Consider the following 14,780-nt stretch of genomic DNA (forward strand, 5'->3'; position numbering starts at 1 on the left):
ATTTCCATCACATTCATGACACCGTTCTTTACACCTGGGATTTGTAGTGCAGCTAAATCTACCAATAGATCTAGATTAGGAATCGCCATTCACTGGCTGGGCAGACGTCCCGACTTGACACTTATGTAAAGTCAGTGACAGAAGAAAGGTCTGTACAACGGGGAATGCTCAGCAATCACACTTCATTTCCATGTACTCTCCCAAAAAAATTGCCGAACTCTTCACCATACGACCACTAAGCTTTAATTTACAGACATTACTAAAAAACGAACACAAAAAAACAATTAACCAAGAAACCCAGTAAAGCTCCGATGCTTGTTTCTGCGTTCTCTGCTTGATTTGCTTCAGTCACAAATTTTGTACAGACCGAGACGATGGCGATGGCTTGTAGATCTGCACTCACGCTGGTTCTCAGGTTTTCCTGGGTCTAAACCCTGCAATACACTGATTTTTTTGGCTCCTCCACATCACATCGCTGTGATCCCACCACTGCCCAAAATATAATCAAATGACACCCTCCACCAATCAGAGTGAGGCCGAAATTCAGGACAAATAAGCGCGCTGCCTCCAAGGTAGCCAACACCGTGCCGCTAACAAGACCATCATGTCCAGATTTTACGTGACAAGAAATGTGCCCCATTACAGCAGGTTCATTTAGGAAGGAACATTCAGAAATTGCTTCAATTTCACTCCGGCAGCTTGTAACATTACTGTGAAGAATCTGGAGCCCGCAGCACATCTGCCTCCAACAAGCCGCTGTTTGAAGATTAAAGGGTCCCTGAGTGTTAAATGGGAAGCGAGTGATTCCCGAGTCTGCGCCGCCGCTAAAAATAAGGCAAGGAGATATTCGTATGGCGGCTTCAAGACTGTTCTGCTAATTGAGATGTTATTTTTTTAATGAAATGGAGAGGACGGGAGGGGAGGACGCCGCTCATGAGGAAAGTTCACGTCGACTTCAAACTGCAGAAATCCTTTCATTTGTTGTGTCCCAGATTCCGCGCACAAGTTAATTAGGCTTTTCAAACCTTCCACTAAAGCCAGCGTCACCGGCCCTTTCTTCTTTCTGAAGTCTCTGTCCTGAGTGGGTCGGCACAGCTATTAAATCTGCATTCTTTACCCACAACATCCAAATCAAAGCCCTGAGAAGCTTCTCATTAAGAATCCGTAATTATGGAGCCAAAGCTTCGTTCTCCTTGTACTAAGACAAGTCTGCAAAGTGGCCTAAGTGCTGCGTGGATTGCTGGTGACCGGTGGCGTGGATTCCTGGTCGTGGATTGCTGGTGACCGGCGGCGTGGATTCCTGGTCGTGGATTGCTGGTGACCGGCGGTGTCCGCCGTCTGATGATCTAATGCTCGGGGGGCCTGTGTCACAGAACAGATGGACTCACCCCGGACATGGCAATTTTTCTTCTTGTCGTTTTGTCTCCATCCAGAAGCCATAATTCTTCTTTTTTCCTCACATCGCTATATGAGGGCTTGTTTTTTTTTGTGGGACGAGTTGTACATTTCAGTGACACTATTTTACCACACGATGAATTGAAAATTTTGGAAAAAGTGGAATTCCACAATTCATTTTTTGCGGCTTTCATTGTGCAGTATAAACGACCTGGCAATAAGAGTCTTCAATTTTGGAAATTCCAAGGAAAAAATCTATTTGTTGTGTTGACCTTTGTTGACATTGTGCCGATGTCGTTCTCTGGTCAGTGGAGCTGCGGGGAGTTTTTGCTTCTTTGGTTTGCTTTCAAGAGGATGATGTTATTTTTGCCATCTTGGGGTAGATACAACATTGTGATCACCTCTTAATGCATTTGTTATGGTGGACAGAAAAAAACCTGCGATTTTGGAGTTACAATCATTTATCTTTTTTTACTTTTAGGTGTTTACTGATTTTGGTCAATTACCATATTTTGTTAGACCAACCTTTAAGAACACAACTTATAAAAAGTTGTAGTTCTTTATTTTTAATAAACAAAAATGACAATTCAAACTTGGATTTTAAGAAAAAAGTCTTAAACTTTTTATATTTTTTTTACTGTGTGTTACCTAAGTATTGCAGAATGTCACAAAAATTACAGTCTCTTATGAAGTCCAGCCATAGGGGGCTTTACAGAGCATTGTAGTGGGATACAAGGGGTTGTCAGCGGTCTGTGTGTGGGGGCTGCCGGGTCTGTGGCCGCCGGGTCTGTGGCCGCCGGGTCTGTGGCCGCCGGGTCTGTGGCCGCCGGGTCTGGAGTCCCCAGGCAGGATTTATGGTGATGTTACATATCTTAATGAGCGCCATGTTTTTGGTTCTGCAGTTGGACTTCTTCATGTCCAAACCACTTTGGACTTTGCCTTTTGGGGACGGTTAACCATTTACACGGCACCATCTCTGTATACCTTCATATCCAGAGTGCATGGCATCTACTTGTCTAAAATTAATCAGTGACCCAGATTGCATTAGGGGGGCCTGAGGCGACATCTGTGGCTGAAGATGCCTCCGGTGGTATCAGAGCTGCAATGTTAAATTTTTAGAAAAGCCCGGCTAGGAATGATACTGAGATGTGTGCTGCCCCACATTGTGGAATCTTCTAGACGGGCACCTGGCAACTCAGACATTTCTCTCTTACTGGAATTGTGGATAGAAAAAGCCGAGCGTCTGGTCTTTTCTAGCCTAATAACCGTCTTGTGGTGATGACCCTTCTGTGTGTGGCTGATCCCCCTACTCCAATGAATGAAAGCAGCATTTGACTCATTGCTAGGAATACAACCCAGGAGCGCACAGTAGGTTCACGTCTTCCAGGCCACCAGAAGTCTTATAGGATCTATAACACCGCCATGTGTTGGTGAGGGGGGTCCGCACCTCAGTACTTATATGACGGGCTGTAACCCTCAGGAGCTTCTGCCTGATCATCCCTGTCACCGCTATAGACGCGGTATCTCTGCCAGTTATCAAAATCCAATAAGGGAGAACTCCCAGATCCACCACCCCCAGAAAACGCCACCTCTCCTGTCCACCGCTCTGTCCAGTGTTCACTTGAATGAGAACGATAAGACCAAAGACCTGGACACAGCGGTGAAGACCTTTCTGGGGAGGGGGGAACCTACTTCTGGAAAATTCATGCTGTGGGAATTTGTATAAAGTAGCCTTGTGTTTTCGCCTTGTTACGACAGCAGCCTAAGGGAGCGTTTACACCAGCCAATAATCGGGAACTATTTTTTTGGGAACATTTGTTTCCCAAAGTGAAGCCTTAGTAAACTGCCGGTGAATCTCACAACAAACCAGCAAAACAATAGCTCATCAGGCGCAATGATTTTTAAGCTTGCTGAATAATCATCATTTCTGGCAGCACATCATCCTGTGTGAGAGTGGGCGAGGTGTGTGCAGCGTATGAGGGGTGTGTGCAGTGCATGAGGTGTGTGTGTGCGGTGTATGAGGGGTGTGTGCAGTGTATGAGGTGTGTGTGTGCGGTGTATGAGGGGTGTGTGTGTGGTGTATGAGGTGTGTGTGTGCGGTGTATGAGGGGTGTGTGTGTGGTGTATGAGGGGTGTGTGTGTGGTGTATGAGGTGTGTGTGTGCGGTGTTTGAGGGGTGTGTGTGTGGTGTATGAGGTGTGTGTGTGCGATGTATGAGGGGTGTGTGTGTGGTGTATGAGGTGTGTGTGTGCAGTGTATGAGGGGTGTGTGTGTGGTGTATGAGGTGTGTGTGTGCGGTGTATGAGGGGTGTGTGTGCGGTGTATGAGGTGTGTGTGTGCGGTGTATGAGGGGTGTGTGCAGTGCATGAGGTGTGTGTGTGCGGTGTATGAGGGGTGTGTGTGTGGTGTATGAGGTGTGTGTGTGCAGTGTATGAGGTGTGTGTGTGCAGTGTATGAGGGGTGTGTGTGTGGTGTATGAGGTGTCTGCATGCGGTGTATGGGGTGTGTGTGTGGTGTATGAGGTGTGTGTGTGCGGCGTATGAGGGGTGTGTGTGGTGTATGAGGTGTGTGTGTGCAGTGTATGAAGGGTGTGTGTGCAGTGTATGAGGTGAGTGTGTGCGGTGTATGAGGGGTATGTGTGTGGTGTTTGGGGTGTGTGCGGTGTATGAGGTGTGTGTTTGTGCGGTGTATGAGGGGTGTGTGTGTGGTGTATGAGGTGTGTGTGTGTGCGGTGTATGAGGGGGGTGTGTGTGATGTATGAGGTGTGTGTGTGCGGTGTATGAGGTGTGTGTGTATGCGGTGTATGAGGGGTGTGTGTGCAGTGTAAGAGGTGTGTGTGCAGTGTGAGAAGAGGTCTCTGACGCAGTGTGCGAAGTGTGTGCACAGTATATTAGGTGTGTGTGTGTCGTGTGAGAAGTCTTTAGCACAGTGTATGAGGTGTGAGGAAAGGTCTCTGGCACAATGTGCGAAGTGTGTGCAGTGTATGAGGTGTGTGTGTGCAGTGTATGAGGTGTGTGCGCAGTGTGAGGAGACGTCTCTGACACAATGTGCGAGGTGTGTGCAGTGTATGAGGTGTGTGCAGTGTAAGAGGTGTGTGTGCAGTGTATTAGGTGTATGTGTCGTGTGAGAAGTCTGTAGCACAGTGTATGAGGTGTGAGGAAAAGTCTCGGGCACAATGTGCGAAGTGTGTGCAGTGTAAGAGGTGTGTGTGCAGTGTAAGAGGTGTGTGTGCAGTATATGAGGTGTATGTGCAGTGTGAGGAGAGGTCTCTGACACAATGTGCAAGGTATGTGCTGTGTATGAGGTGTGTGTGCAGTGTGAAGAGAGGTCTTTGACAGTGTTTGAGATGTAAGGAGAGGTCTCTGGCACAGTGTATGAGGTGTGCGCGGCATACGAGGTGTGAGGAGAGGTCTCTGATGCAGTGTGCGAGGTGTGTGCGCAGTGTACAAGGTGTGTGTGCAGTTGGAGGAGAGGTCTCTGGCACAGTGTACAAGGTGTGGTGCACAGTGTACGAGGTGTGTGTGCTCGACGTACAAGGTGTGTGTGCGCGGTATTTGAGGTGTGTGTGCAGTTGGAGGAGAGGTCTCTGGCACAGTGTACGAGGTGTGTGTGTGTGTGCGCGCGCGCGGTATTTGAGGTGTGTGCACGCGGTATTTGAGGTGTGTGCTCGGTGTACAAGGGGTTAGGACTGGTCCATTGTAGGGTGCTGCTGGGGACATTGATCCTTCTATGAGCACATGGTTCTGGACTGTGCCTGCGCTCACCTGTTTACACTGTTAGTTAATTGCTGTGTGGGCCGATGTAAATGCAGCCTGAGCCTGTGTCCCTATGACAATACTTCTTGTCTTGTCCAGAGCCATTGGGGGCCGCGTCCTCAGTCTGAGGGGCTGCGGTACTGATGATCTGGGAGTTTTGGCTTCGTGCTTTCATTGGGGTTGGCTGTGGAGATGGGGACATCTTGTGATGTTCGGTCTCCCTGAATATCCGGGAGTGCAGGGTCGGTGATCGCTTTCACCCCAGCTCTTCATACATGATGATTACGTGTTCCACATACACAGGCATACCAGGAGGACAGCTCCGGGGTGATGGCACAGGTATGGGGGATTTTATTGGGTGCCCTCCCCCTATAGTTGCCTATGGGCATTACCTATACTGCTGCCATCTCCTCACCTGTCTCTTGGCCCATTAGTCGTCTTGCTAGTGAGGGTGGGGTGGTGGAATGAGTTCTCCAGTCCTGCGCTGCTCTAGGAGGTGGCACTGGATGGACAGCAGAGGTCACTGAGGTCCGGGCCGGCGGAGAGGAGAAGATCCAGTGTTGTGTGTAAAGCATCTAGCAATGGTTTGGTCAATGCTGCCTTCACTCATCCCTCCACCTTGTCTTACTTTGATGCACCCCTCCACCCTCCTACAGCTTGCTGGGATTTTTAGTTGTTCTTTCTTGTATACTTTCCCTAAATGCAACTTTAAGCATGCATCGACATCCTGCAGCCAAAAACTGACCCACTGTCAATTGATAGCAACTTTCTTTGTTTTTTTCCTGTTTATTTACCATGCACAAACAGACGGCGGTGTCAGGTGCACCCCAAAACCGCTTCCCGACACGTGGACCTGCTGTCCAGAGCACAAATCTGCAGAGCAGCCTGCTGCCCACTCCTGACCTGAAGGCTCACGCCAGCCGTCCGCCCAAGAGGCGCTGCAGCACCCAGGCCGTCTGTGTGTGCATCGACTGGAAAATGGTGTCAAGCATTGCCAATGTTCTGACATCAGAGGCCGGGCGCCTCCTCCTGTGGGATAAGAATGTTTTTTGCCCCTCTGTGTGGTTTTGTCAGTGTAATTCTCCAATCTTCTGTCCTTTATTTGATGCTTGGTTTGTTTCTAAAATTCTCCCTCCCTGCATTGAAGCCGCCAGCCACGCTGCTATTTTTTCTATAAAGGAACAACTTTAGCTGCTTTGTGTGCTACATTGAGGTGTGTGGACGGTGACCTGTGATGTCACTGACCCTCCCCCGCCCCATGCGCCCCCATCGTCTACATGGAGCCCCCCGCCTGCAGCTAAACTTGTTCCGCCTGCACAGACCCTCGGACGCCGTCTGTTGTCACTTAATTTTGCTCTATTTGTTGTGATCTCACTTTCAGATTTTTTTCACTTCTATTTTTTTTTTTATTTTTTTTTTTTAGTAGAAGAAAAAAAACACTTTTTGAGGTTGATTTCCTGCTTTTTTAATGCTGTGTGATCTTTTTCTTGCTACTGTTTGATGTGGATTTGCTGGTTCTGGGTGGGCGGTGAAGGAGTTTGCATGTCGGACAAGTTGCAGTTTAGGGTTTGTAATATCTGTCAGTGTTTAGAGTTTTGCTTTTTCTTTTCCTAGATGGGCATGCCAATGTTCATTTTGTTTGTTTTTTTGTTTTTTTTTTCTGTTTTTTGTATATTGCCTGTCCCTTCCTTACAGCCAGAAGTTCAAAAGCTGCTAGATCCCTCCGTAACGCCTTATCATGGACATGGCACCTGACTCACACCTTCGGCCTCCTCATTTTCATCCAGTGTCTAGCCTCCTCATAGATTTGACTCCTTTCTTTATAAATGCCCCTCCCCCGCCCCCCTTTGTCCCATTCTTTAGGTGTTTTATTTTTTCAAAACTAAATAAGTGACTAATCCGACCGTCCTCATTTTCTGCGAGCTTTAGAACCTGCTATGAATTGAATAGCGACAAAGCGGCCGCCCCCAGTAATAATTCATACGACTATCAAAAAGCAAGCAAGCTTCTGTGCTCAGGTCTGTCCTCCGTCCCGTCCTGGTCTGAGCGCAGCCGGCCGGAGTGGTGTGTGGTTCTCTCCTACAGGACCGTTCTGTGTTTGTGCCGTGCGTCCTGTCCTGTGTCATTTATGATAAGAGACGCTCCAGGTTATCGCTCGTCTGCATTGATACAAACCTCGTGACGAGACCGTGTCTCTGATTCTTATACAACTCTGTTCTGTAAATTTTTTTTTACATGCCAAAAACACGCGGGCAATTTGTGGATGTAAGTCGACTGCACAGTAAAGTATTTTTTAACTTCTAATTCTTCCATTTTTTGTCCGTGGTATTTTTGGTTCTCATTTTTTATTCTTTGGTTGGGGCTCTTTATTTCGCCTTTTTTTCAGTTTCTTACGTTACATCTGTTTTTTCAAACTTTCTGTTTCGTTTTCTGTGGTTCAGACATTTTATTTCTTTGCATTTGCAGTGATTTATTTCTTTGTTTGAATTATTATTTTTGGGATTTGTCGGGGGTGGAGGGTGTTTCACAATTATTATCATGACATGGGGTAAATGTAAAGGATTCTGTGTCCCCTAACCCATGAATGCTACAGACAAAGCTTGTTGTAAAGGCGAGGTCCACATTCCCCAAACCATGGAAGACATTCATAGTGATATATCTATATATATATATATATATATATATATATATATATATATATGTGTAATCTAGCAATAGCCCATTCTAGGACCCCCTGTAGTGCCAGGACCCCCGCCCTGTTCTGTCTTCCAGACGACCACCTACATGAGGACTCTGGGCCTGAACACGCAGCATCTGTGGTCATTAGGCAGGGACCCTTCCCAGATAGCGTCCCACTGTCCTAAGACACCATGTTATTAAGTAGATGACCCAAGGAGACAGGCGAGGATAGGTTTTCTCCAGACCCCCATGTTTGCTTTTATGTACAATCCGGTAATAATTCTGTTCCTCTGGTTTTTTCTCTATTTTCTCTCCACAGGAGGTGAATTAGTTATTCCTGTCCTAGTAGAGGATCCCTTAGATACCCCGTCAATAGCTACACGTACACCCTCCATCACTCTCTCCCCTAGCTTCCGACCACTTCTCACCATAATTGAGACCACCAAAGATTCCCTGTCTGTGACCCCTGAGGCGGGGTTACCTTGCTTGTCGGACCAAGGCAGCGATGGTTGTGATGATGATGGCTTGGTGATGTCGGGGTATGGCTCAGGGGAAACCTTTGACTCTAACCTGCCCCCTACCGATGATGAAGATTTTTACACCACCCTCTCCTTGGTAACAGATAAGAGCTTTTCCACATCATTCTTCGATGGTGGCTTCAAATCACAGGCGCCCAAATGGGGATCAAAGGACTTTAGACCTAACAAAGCCTTCGAACCTAGTAGGACTTCTTCCACAAGTTTGCCCCCTGAGCTGATACGCTCCACATCTGCATCTGGGATGGTGCCCATGGTGCCAGCTGGCAAAATGAATCACCATGAGCTCAAACCCCAGCCCGATATAGTGTTGCTACCGTTGCCCACTGCCTACGAGCTAGACAGCACAAAGCTCAGGAGTCCACTAATAACATCCCCCATGTTCCGTAATGTGCCCACAGCAAACCCCACGATGCCAGGAAGCAGACGGGTCCCTGGACCTTCCGAGGTGGTCCGGGAGTCCAGCAGCACGACGGGGATGGTGGTCGGGATTGTGGCAGCCGCTGCTCTCTGCATCCTGATCCTCCTGTACGCCATGTACAAGTACAGAAACAGGGACGAGGGGTCCTACCAGGTGGATGAGACCAGGAATTACATCAGCAACTCTGCTCAGAGCAATGGGGCCCTGGTGAAGGAGAAGCAGCACAGCTCTAAGGGAGGCCACAAGAAGCAGAAAAATAAGGACAAAGAGTATTATGTGTAAAATAAGATAAATATTAATATATGTAATCAAAGCAAATACAGATGTGAACTATCAAAAAACTCAATCAGCAACGGCAAAACATACATTGCTATTGATGTATAGTAGCATAACCACCAAGGACAAGCAGCGGTGTGCCGACCGTGACTGCCGGAGGCCGGTGTAAGACCGGGGGAGCTGTCCATCCAGGCGGACACCGCTCACTTTCTGCTCAACTGTATAAAGCACACTTACTATTCTGTACGAACAACAGAAAGAGAATATAGAAACATAAATATATATATATACACACAAACATGAAGGGTATGTGAACTCCAGCTGACCAGTTCTAGGGCTCTCTTCTCCATTCGTGTGGATCCAGGTCAGAGGAGCCCTGGGATCCATCACGTCACCGCTCTGAGAGAGCCTTAAAATACTCAAGACAGATCAAAAATAAGTCAAAGACTCTGAAGTGAACACTTCTTTAATTTCTTAGTTTATTTTGTACTATGGGAGGTTGCTTTCTTTTCCTTGATTCCTTTTTGTTGTTCAGTGTCTCCCATCTTAATGATATACACCACATGGCCCGATGTAGCCATGTACAGCCAAGGAACTGTAGACTTCATGTACAATAGGTGGTGTGTGCGCCGAGTGCCTGAGCGGAGTGGGTGACGACTGCGGCCATATGCGAATCATGGTGTGTGCTCTTTTCATAGCCGCTTGTGGTGTCCATACAACATATTGTTTGCAGGATTGCCGAGGGCTCGGGTCTGTTGAGAGATCTGCCCAGCATTTGTAGACATGCAGAATACGTCACAAGGCCAAATCTGCTGGGAGACCGGGCCCACCGAGCCTCTGTCCTTACAGCCAAACATCAGCAATTAAGTCAGCCGGAAACGGGAGACATATTTATACGAAACACAAGACTTCCGCAGAGGGAGGAACAGAGACGTTTTCTTTGAGTTCTGGTTTTGTGACTTCCTGAAATGCATGCAAAACAAAAAAAAGTGAAATTGTAAAAAAAAAAAAGTAAAAAGAAAAACCATAAAAATATAGAACTGGTTCTGAGCTGACGAGACGTTGTCAGATTGTACGTGTGACCATGAAGAGCGAGGTGTCGGGGTTCAGCCGGTGATGACACCGCGTGAAGAAAGGCTTTTATTACAGTAGAGTCTATATATACATATATAAATATGCAGAGATTTATTCAGAGGACTGCTATTTGTTTATTGGTACAAGACATCAGTGTTTTAATGGAATATTTTGTCATTAACCCCCTCAGTGCTGGCGGCCGTGCAGGTTAAGGCGTGACAGTCCCTTAATGATAAAGTCTATTTTTCCGTATAGTAAGACTCGGTGACGGGCGGCGGCGTCACCACAATGGCCGACCTGTGGCTTCCCGCACACAGTGTAAAATGAAGGATGCCCAACCAAAAAAACCCTTTATCTTTAACCTAAATGCACTTTATCCACATCAGGAAGATTTAGCGTCAAAAAATGTGCGATTTCTCCCTGCAGCCGCCGGAAGTGTCTGTGTCCCCAGAGATGGCCGTGTAGCCAGGACGCTGCTGCTGCTAAACGCTTCACTACAGAATTTGTGCCTTTGTATTAAGAGTTACCAAACCTTAAATCCCTCAAGACAATGATGTTAACCCTGCCCGCTCTGTCGGGGGTTCATGACAAAATAGTCTATTAACCCTTTCACCCGGTATTCTCTGTTTTGTAACGTGCTGATGGGGCCCAGGCTACGTGTCGTGAGCGGAGGAGACTGTTCCTACACGCTCGTTCACACTGGTCGTTATTGTACAGCGCCCGGAGCGACCCGACACATGATGGGTGTTTGGTTATTGCATCGACTCTCCTCTTTGTAAGCACAAACCATTTTTGGGGCCCTCGTGGCTCACCTCCTGCCCATATCTAGAGCTTGTCGTGGAGGTGAAGGGGCTAATAGCGCCCTGTGAAAAACACTTCAGATTATTTCTATTTTGTAATGTGTTTTTTTTGCTTTTCTGCTTTGATTCTATTCTTGTAATCTGTGCATCTATAAGGAATATTGGCTGGGCTGAAGTACTGAGCGGTGAGACACTCCGAGTAATGAGGGGCGGGGAATGGTGATGAGCGGGCACTACCATGCACGGTACTCAAAACCAGAAGTCGTACGGGCTCGACTCAAGTACCGAGCATAATGGAAGTCAGTAGGAAACGCCAGCATTTTTCCTGAAGATCTTCCGAAAAAAATGCTGGAGTTCCCCATTGGCTTCCATTATACTTGGTACACGAGTCAAGCCTGTACAAGTGTCTGACCAGAACATGGTAGTGCCCACTCATCACTAGCCGGGAACCAAGCACCGATCCAGGGGACAGCAGTCACTGAGTAATCTGCAGCATTCAACTTATCACCCGCAACAGGAGGCTTCAGGAAACCAACCAAATCCATCCAGACACCGCTGTAATGACGGTCAAGGTGCTGCGCACTCTGCCAATCATGACGGATGCCCGAGCAAGCAGGGAAGGGAGATTGGGCACAGTTCACACCTGTCATTCAGACCCTGGTGTGTGAAGCTTTGTGCTCACACTGGATTGAGAGCCATACTAACTTGTATGGGGTCTATGTTGATGTTTACTGTCGTGTATCATGCTGCGCTAATCGCTTCTGTACACAACACGTTCACATCCAACATGTATGGGGGAAGCCGATCTCTCCCGTGAGAGATGAACCATGCCACAAATATTTCTTCCATTATAAACACTTCAAGGAATTGTCCAGGCTTTCTTCCTCTGTGTGGCTAAGCAGTTATTGGTAGGTAGTTGATAACGTCTTGTTCCTGGTGGCCATTCTCCTTCTTGTGACGTGGACAGAGCAGTTCTTTCTCTTCTGCTTTGCTCTGTTATCAAGACATCAGTGCTGCAGTCATGTTGATTGACAGACGACTGCGCTGAATTCATGAGCACAGAGCTTTGCAGGTGACTGATTTCCAGCACCCATGCCGGGTATCCGTCACAAACACCTTTATCTCATTATACTGCTCATGCAAAGTTAATTGCACTCGTTCTGTGCACCTGTGGGGAATTAGTCAGCGGGGAACCATCAACAGAAGAGAAGGAGCAGCTCTGTCCTCACAATGTCACAGGAAATAGGAGAATTGCCGCCTGGAGCGATCACAGGACCACGCTGAGCCGGGAGCGATCACAGGACCACGCTGAGCCGGGAGCGATCACAGGACCACGCTGAGCCGGGAGCGATCACAGGACCACGCTGAACCGGGAGCGATCACAGGACCACGCTGAGCCGGGAGCGATCACAGGACCACGCTGAGCCAGGAGCGAGCACAGGACCACGCTGAGCCAGGAGCGAGCACAGGACCACGCTGAGCCAGGAGCGATCACAGGACCACGCTGAGCCAGAAGCGATCACAGGACCACGCTGAGCCGGGAGCGATCACAGGACCACGCTGAGCCAGAAGCGAGCACAGGACCACGCTGAGCCGGGAGCGAGCACAGGACCACGCTGAGCCGGGAGCGAGCACAGGACCACGCTGAGCCGGGAGCGAGCACAGGACCACGCTGAGCCAGGAGCGAGCACAGGACCACGCTTAGCCAGGAGCGAGCACAGGACCACGCTGAGCCGGGAGCGATCACAGGACCACGCTGAGCCGGGAGCGATCACAGGACCACGCTGAGCCGGGAGCGATCACAGGACCACGCTGAGCCGGGAGCGATCACAGGACCACGCTGAGCCGGGAGCGATCACAGGACCACGCTGAGCCGGGAGCGATCACAGGACCACGCTGAGCCGGGAGCGATCACAGGACCACGCTGAGCCGGGAGCGATCACAGGACCACGCTGAGCCGGGAGCGATCACAGGACCACGCTGAGCCGGGAGCGATCACAGGACCACGCTGAGCCGGGAGCGATCACAGGACCACGCTGAGCCGGGAGCGATCACAGGACCACCCTGAGCCAGGAGCGAGCACAGGACCACGCTGAGCCAGGAGCGAGCACAGGACCACGCTGAGCCAGGAGCGAGCACAGGACCACGCTGAGCCGGGAGCGATCACAGGACCACGCTGAGCCGGGAGCGAGCACAGGACGACGCTGAGCCAGGAGCGAGCACAGGACCACGCAGAGAAGACTGTTATCAGCTACCTACTGATAAGTGTTTGGCCTCATAGAAGAATAGACTAATCTTGTTATCCCCATATATAGGATAGGGAATAACTTGCTGATAGAGGTCTGAGCACTGGAACCCCTGTGATGCCCTCTCTATTCATCATCTATGGTCCTGCAGGAAAGAGCCAATAGACAATGAATAGAGCAGAGGCCACATGAGTGTATTGTGTCTCCATTCACGGTGGGGCTGCAGAGCCCCAATCGAGGGATCACAGGAGATCTCAACGGTCAGACCTCCAGCTACTTATTACCAAAAAATCAAGTTATTGGGGATAACCCTGTAACCATCTTCAGCCTGCGTGCTCAGACAATAGTCCGCCATCGGTCGTGTGTGCAGCTGGCTTCGGATTATTACCATAGAGCCGATGACACCAGGAGGATGTGGATGTTTTCTTAAGGCCCCTTTTCACACTGCACATCGCTAGCGACATCGCTGTAACGTCACCGGTTTTGTGACGTAATAGCGACCTCCCCAGCGACATTGCAGTGTGTGACACGCATCAGTACCTGGCCCCGCTGTGAGGTCGCTGATCGCTGCACATCTCTCAGGAACATTTTAGTCCTTTGTTTCCCGCTGCGCAGCATGCATCGGTGTGTTTGACACTGTTACAATGACTTCGTTAGCGACTTCCCTTTCTAATAGCTGCTTTGTCACGTCCCCAACGACCAGCGAGGTCGTTCTGCAGGTCCGGATAGCTGCTGCGTCGTTGGCCAGGTCTGCTGTTTGACAGCTCACCAGCGACTTTCCAGCGATCCCGGCCAGGTCGGATCACTGGTGGGATCGCTAGAAAGTCTCAGTGTGTAAAAGGGCCGTAAGACACTTTGGCTTTTGATCTACACATCTTTATCTCCCATGTTTGTGACTTGTACTTTTACATAATTGTATTTGGAAGAAAGATGTGGCCCCGGCTTTTACATCTCTGCAATCTTATCTGCGGCTGATGTAGATGAACACGGCAGGATCTCAGCAGGGACCCCACCTGCAGTAGATGAACGTGTCTGCAAGATCCCACCGACCAAACCACCGCCAAGTCCAAAACCTGCCCCCAATCTGTAGATTTGTCTAGTCGTCTTCTCTTTTTAATCTTGGTGACTTTTCACAATTTCTGGAAGATCTAGGATAATTATGATGTTTCAGACCGTGGACTGGTGTTCCATAAAAATGTTGGATCTTTGGGTTTCACCAGTGTCTGCGCACTGCAGTACACAACTGCCCACTGAGTTACCAATAGTGATGAGCGGGCACTACCATGCTCAGGTGCTTGTAAAGACTACAGATGAGCGAGCACTACCATGCTCGGGTGCTCGTAACGACTAGAGACAAGCGAGTACTACCATGCTCGGGTGCTCGTAACGACTAGGGGTAAGTGAGCACTATCATGCTCGGTACTCGTAATGACTAGCGATGAGCGAGCACTAACATGCTTAGTACTCGTAATGACTAGCGATGAGCGAGCACTAACATGCTTAGTACTCGTAATGACTAGCGATGAGCGAGCACTACCATGCTCAGGTGCTTGTAAAGACTACAGATGAGCGAGCACTACCATGCTGAGTGCTCGCAA

The 14,780-nt window shown here is 48.9% G+C and overlaps 1 protein-coding gene across 4 annotated transcripts in view; it reads left to right on the forward strand.

The window, feature by feature from the left end:
• Positions 1 to 11,220, forward strand: part of NRXN3 (neurexin 3) — a 693,208-nt gene extending 681,988 nt beyond the window's left edge. For all 4 annotated transcript variants that reach the window (XM_075330463.1, XM_075330464.1, XM_075330465.1 and 1 more), the window contains one exon: positions 8,149 to 11,220. In XM_075330463.1, coding sequence (XP_075186578.1) covers positions 8,149 to 9,068 — 920 coding nt within the window. In that variant the 3' untranslated portion in view covers positions 9,069 to 11,220. The remainder of the gene's footprint in view (positions 1 to 8,148) is intronic.
• The last annotated feature ends 3,560 nt before the right edge of the window (positions 11,221 to 14,780 follow it).

The sequence above is a fragment of the Anomaloglossus baeobatrachus genome, chromosome 12 (genome assembly GCF_048569485.1).
Source record: "Anomaloglossus baeobatrachus isolate aAnoBae1 chromosome 12, aAnoBae1.hap1, whole genome shotgun sequence".
NCBI lineage: Eukaryota > Metazoa > Chordata > Amphibia > Anura > Aromobatidae > Anomaloglossus > Anomaloglossus baeobatrachus.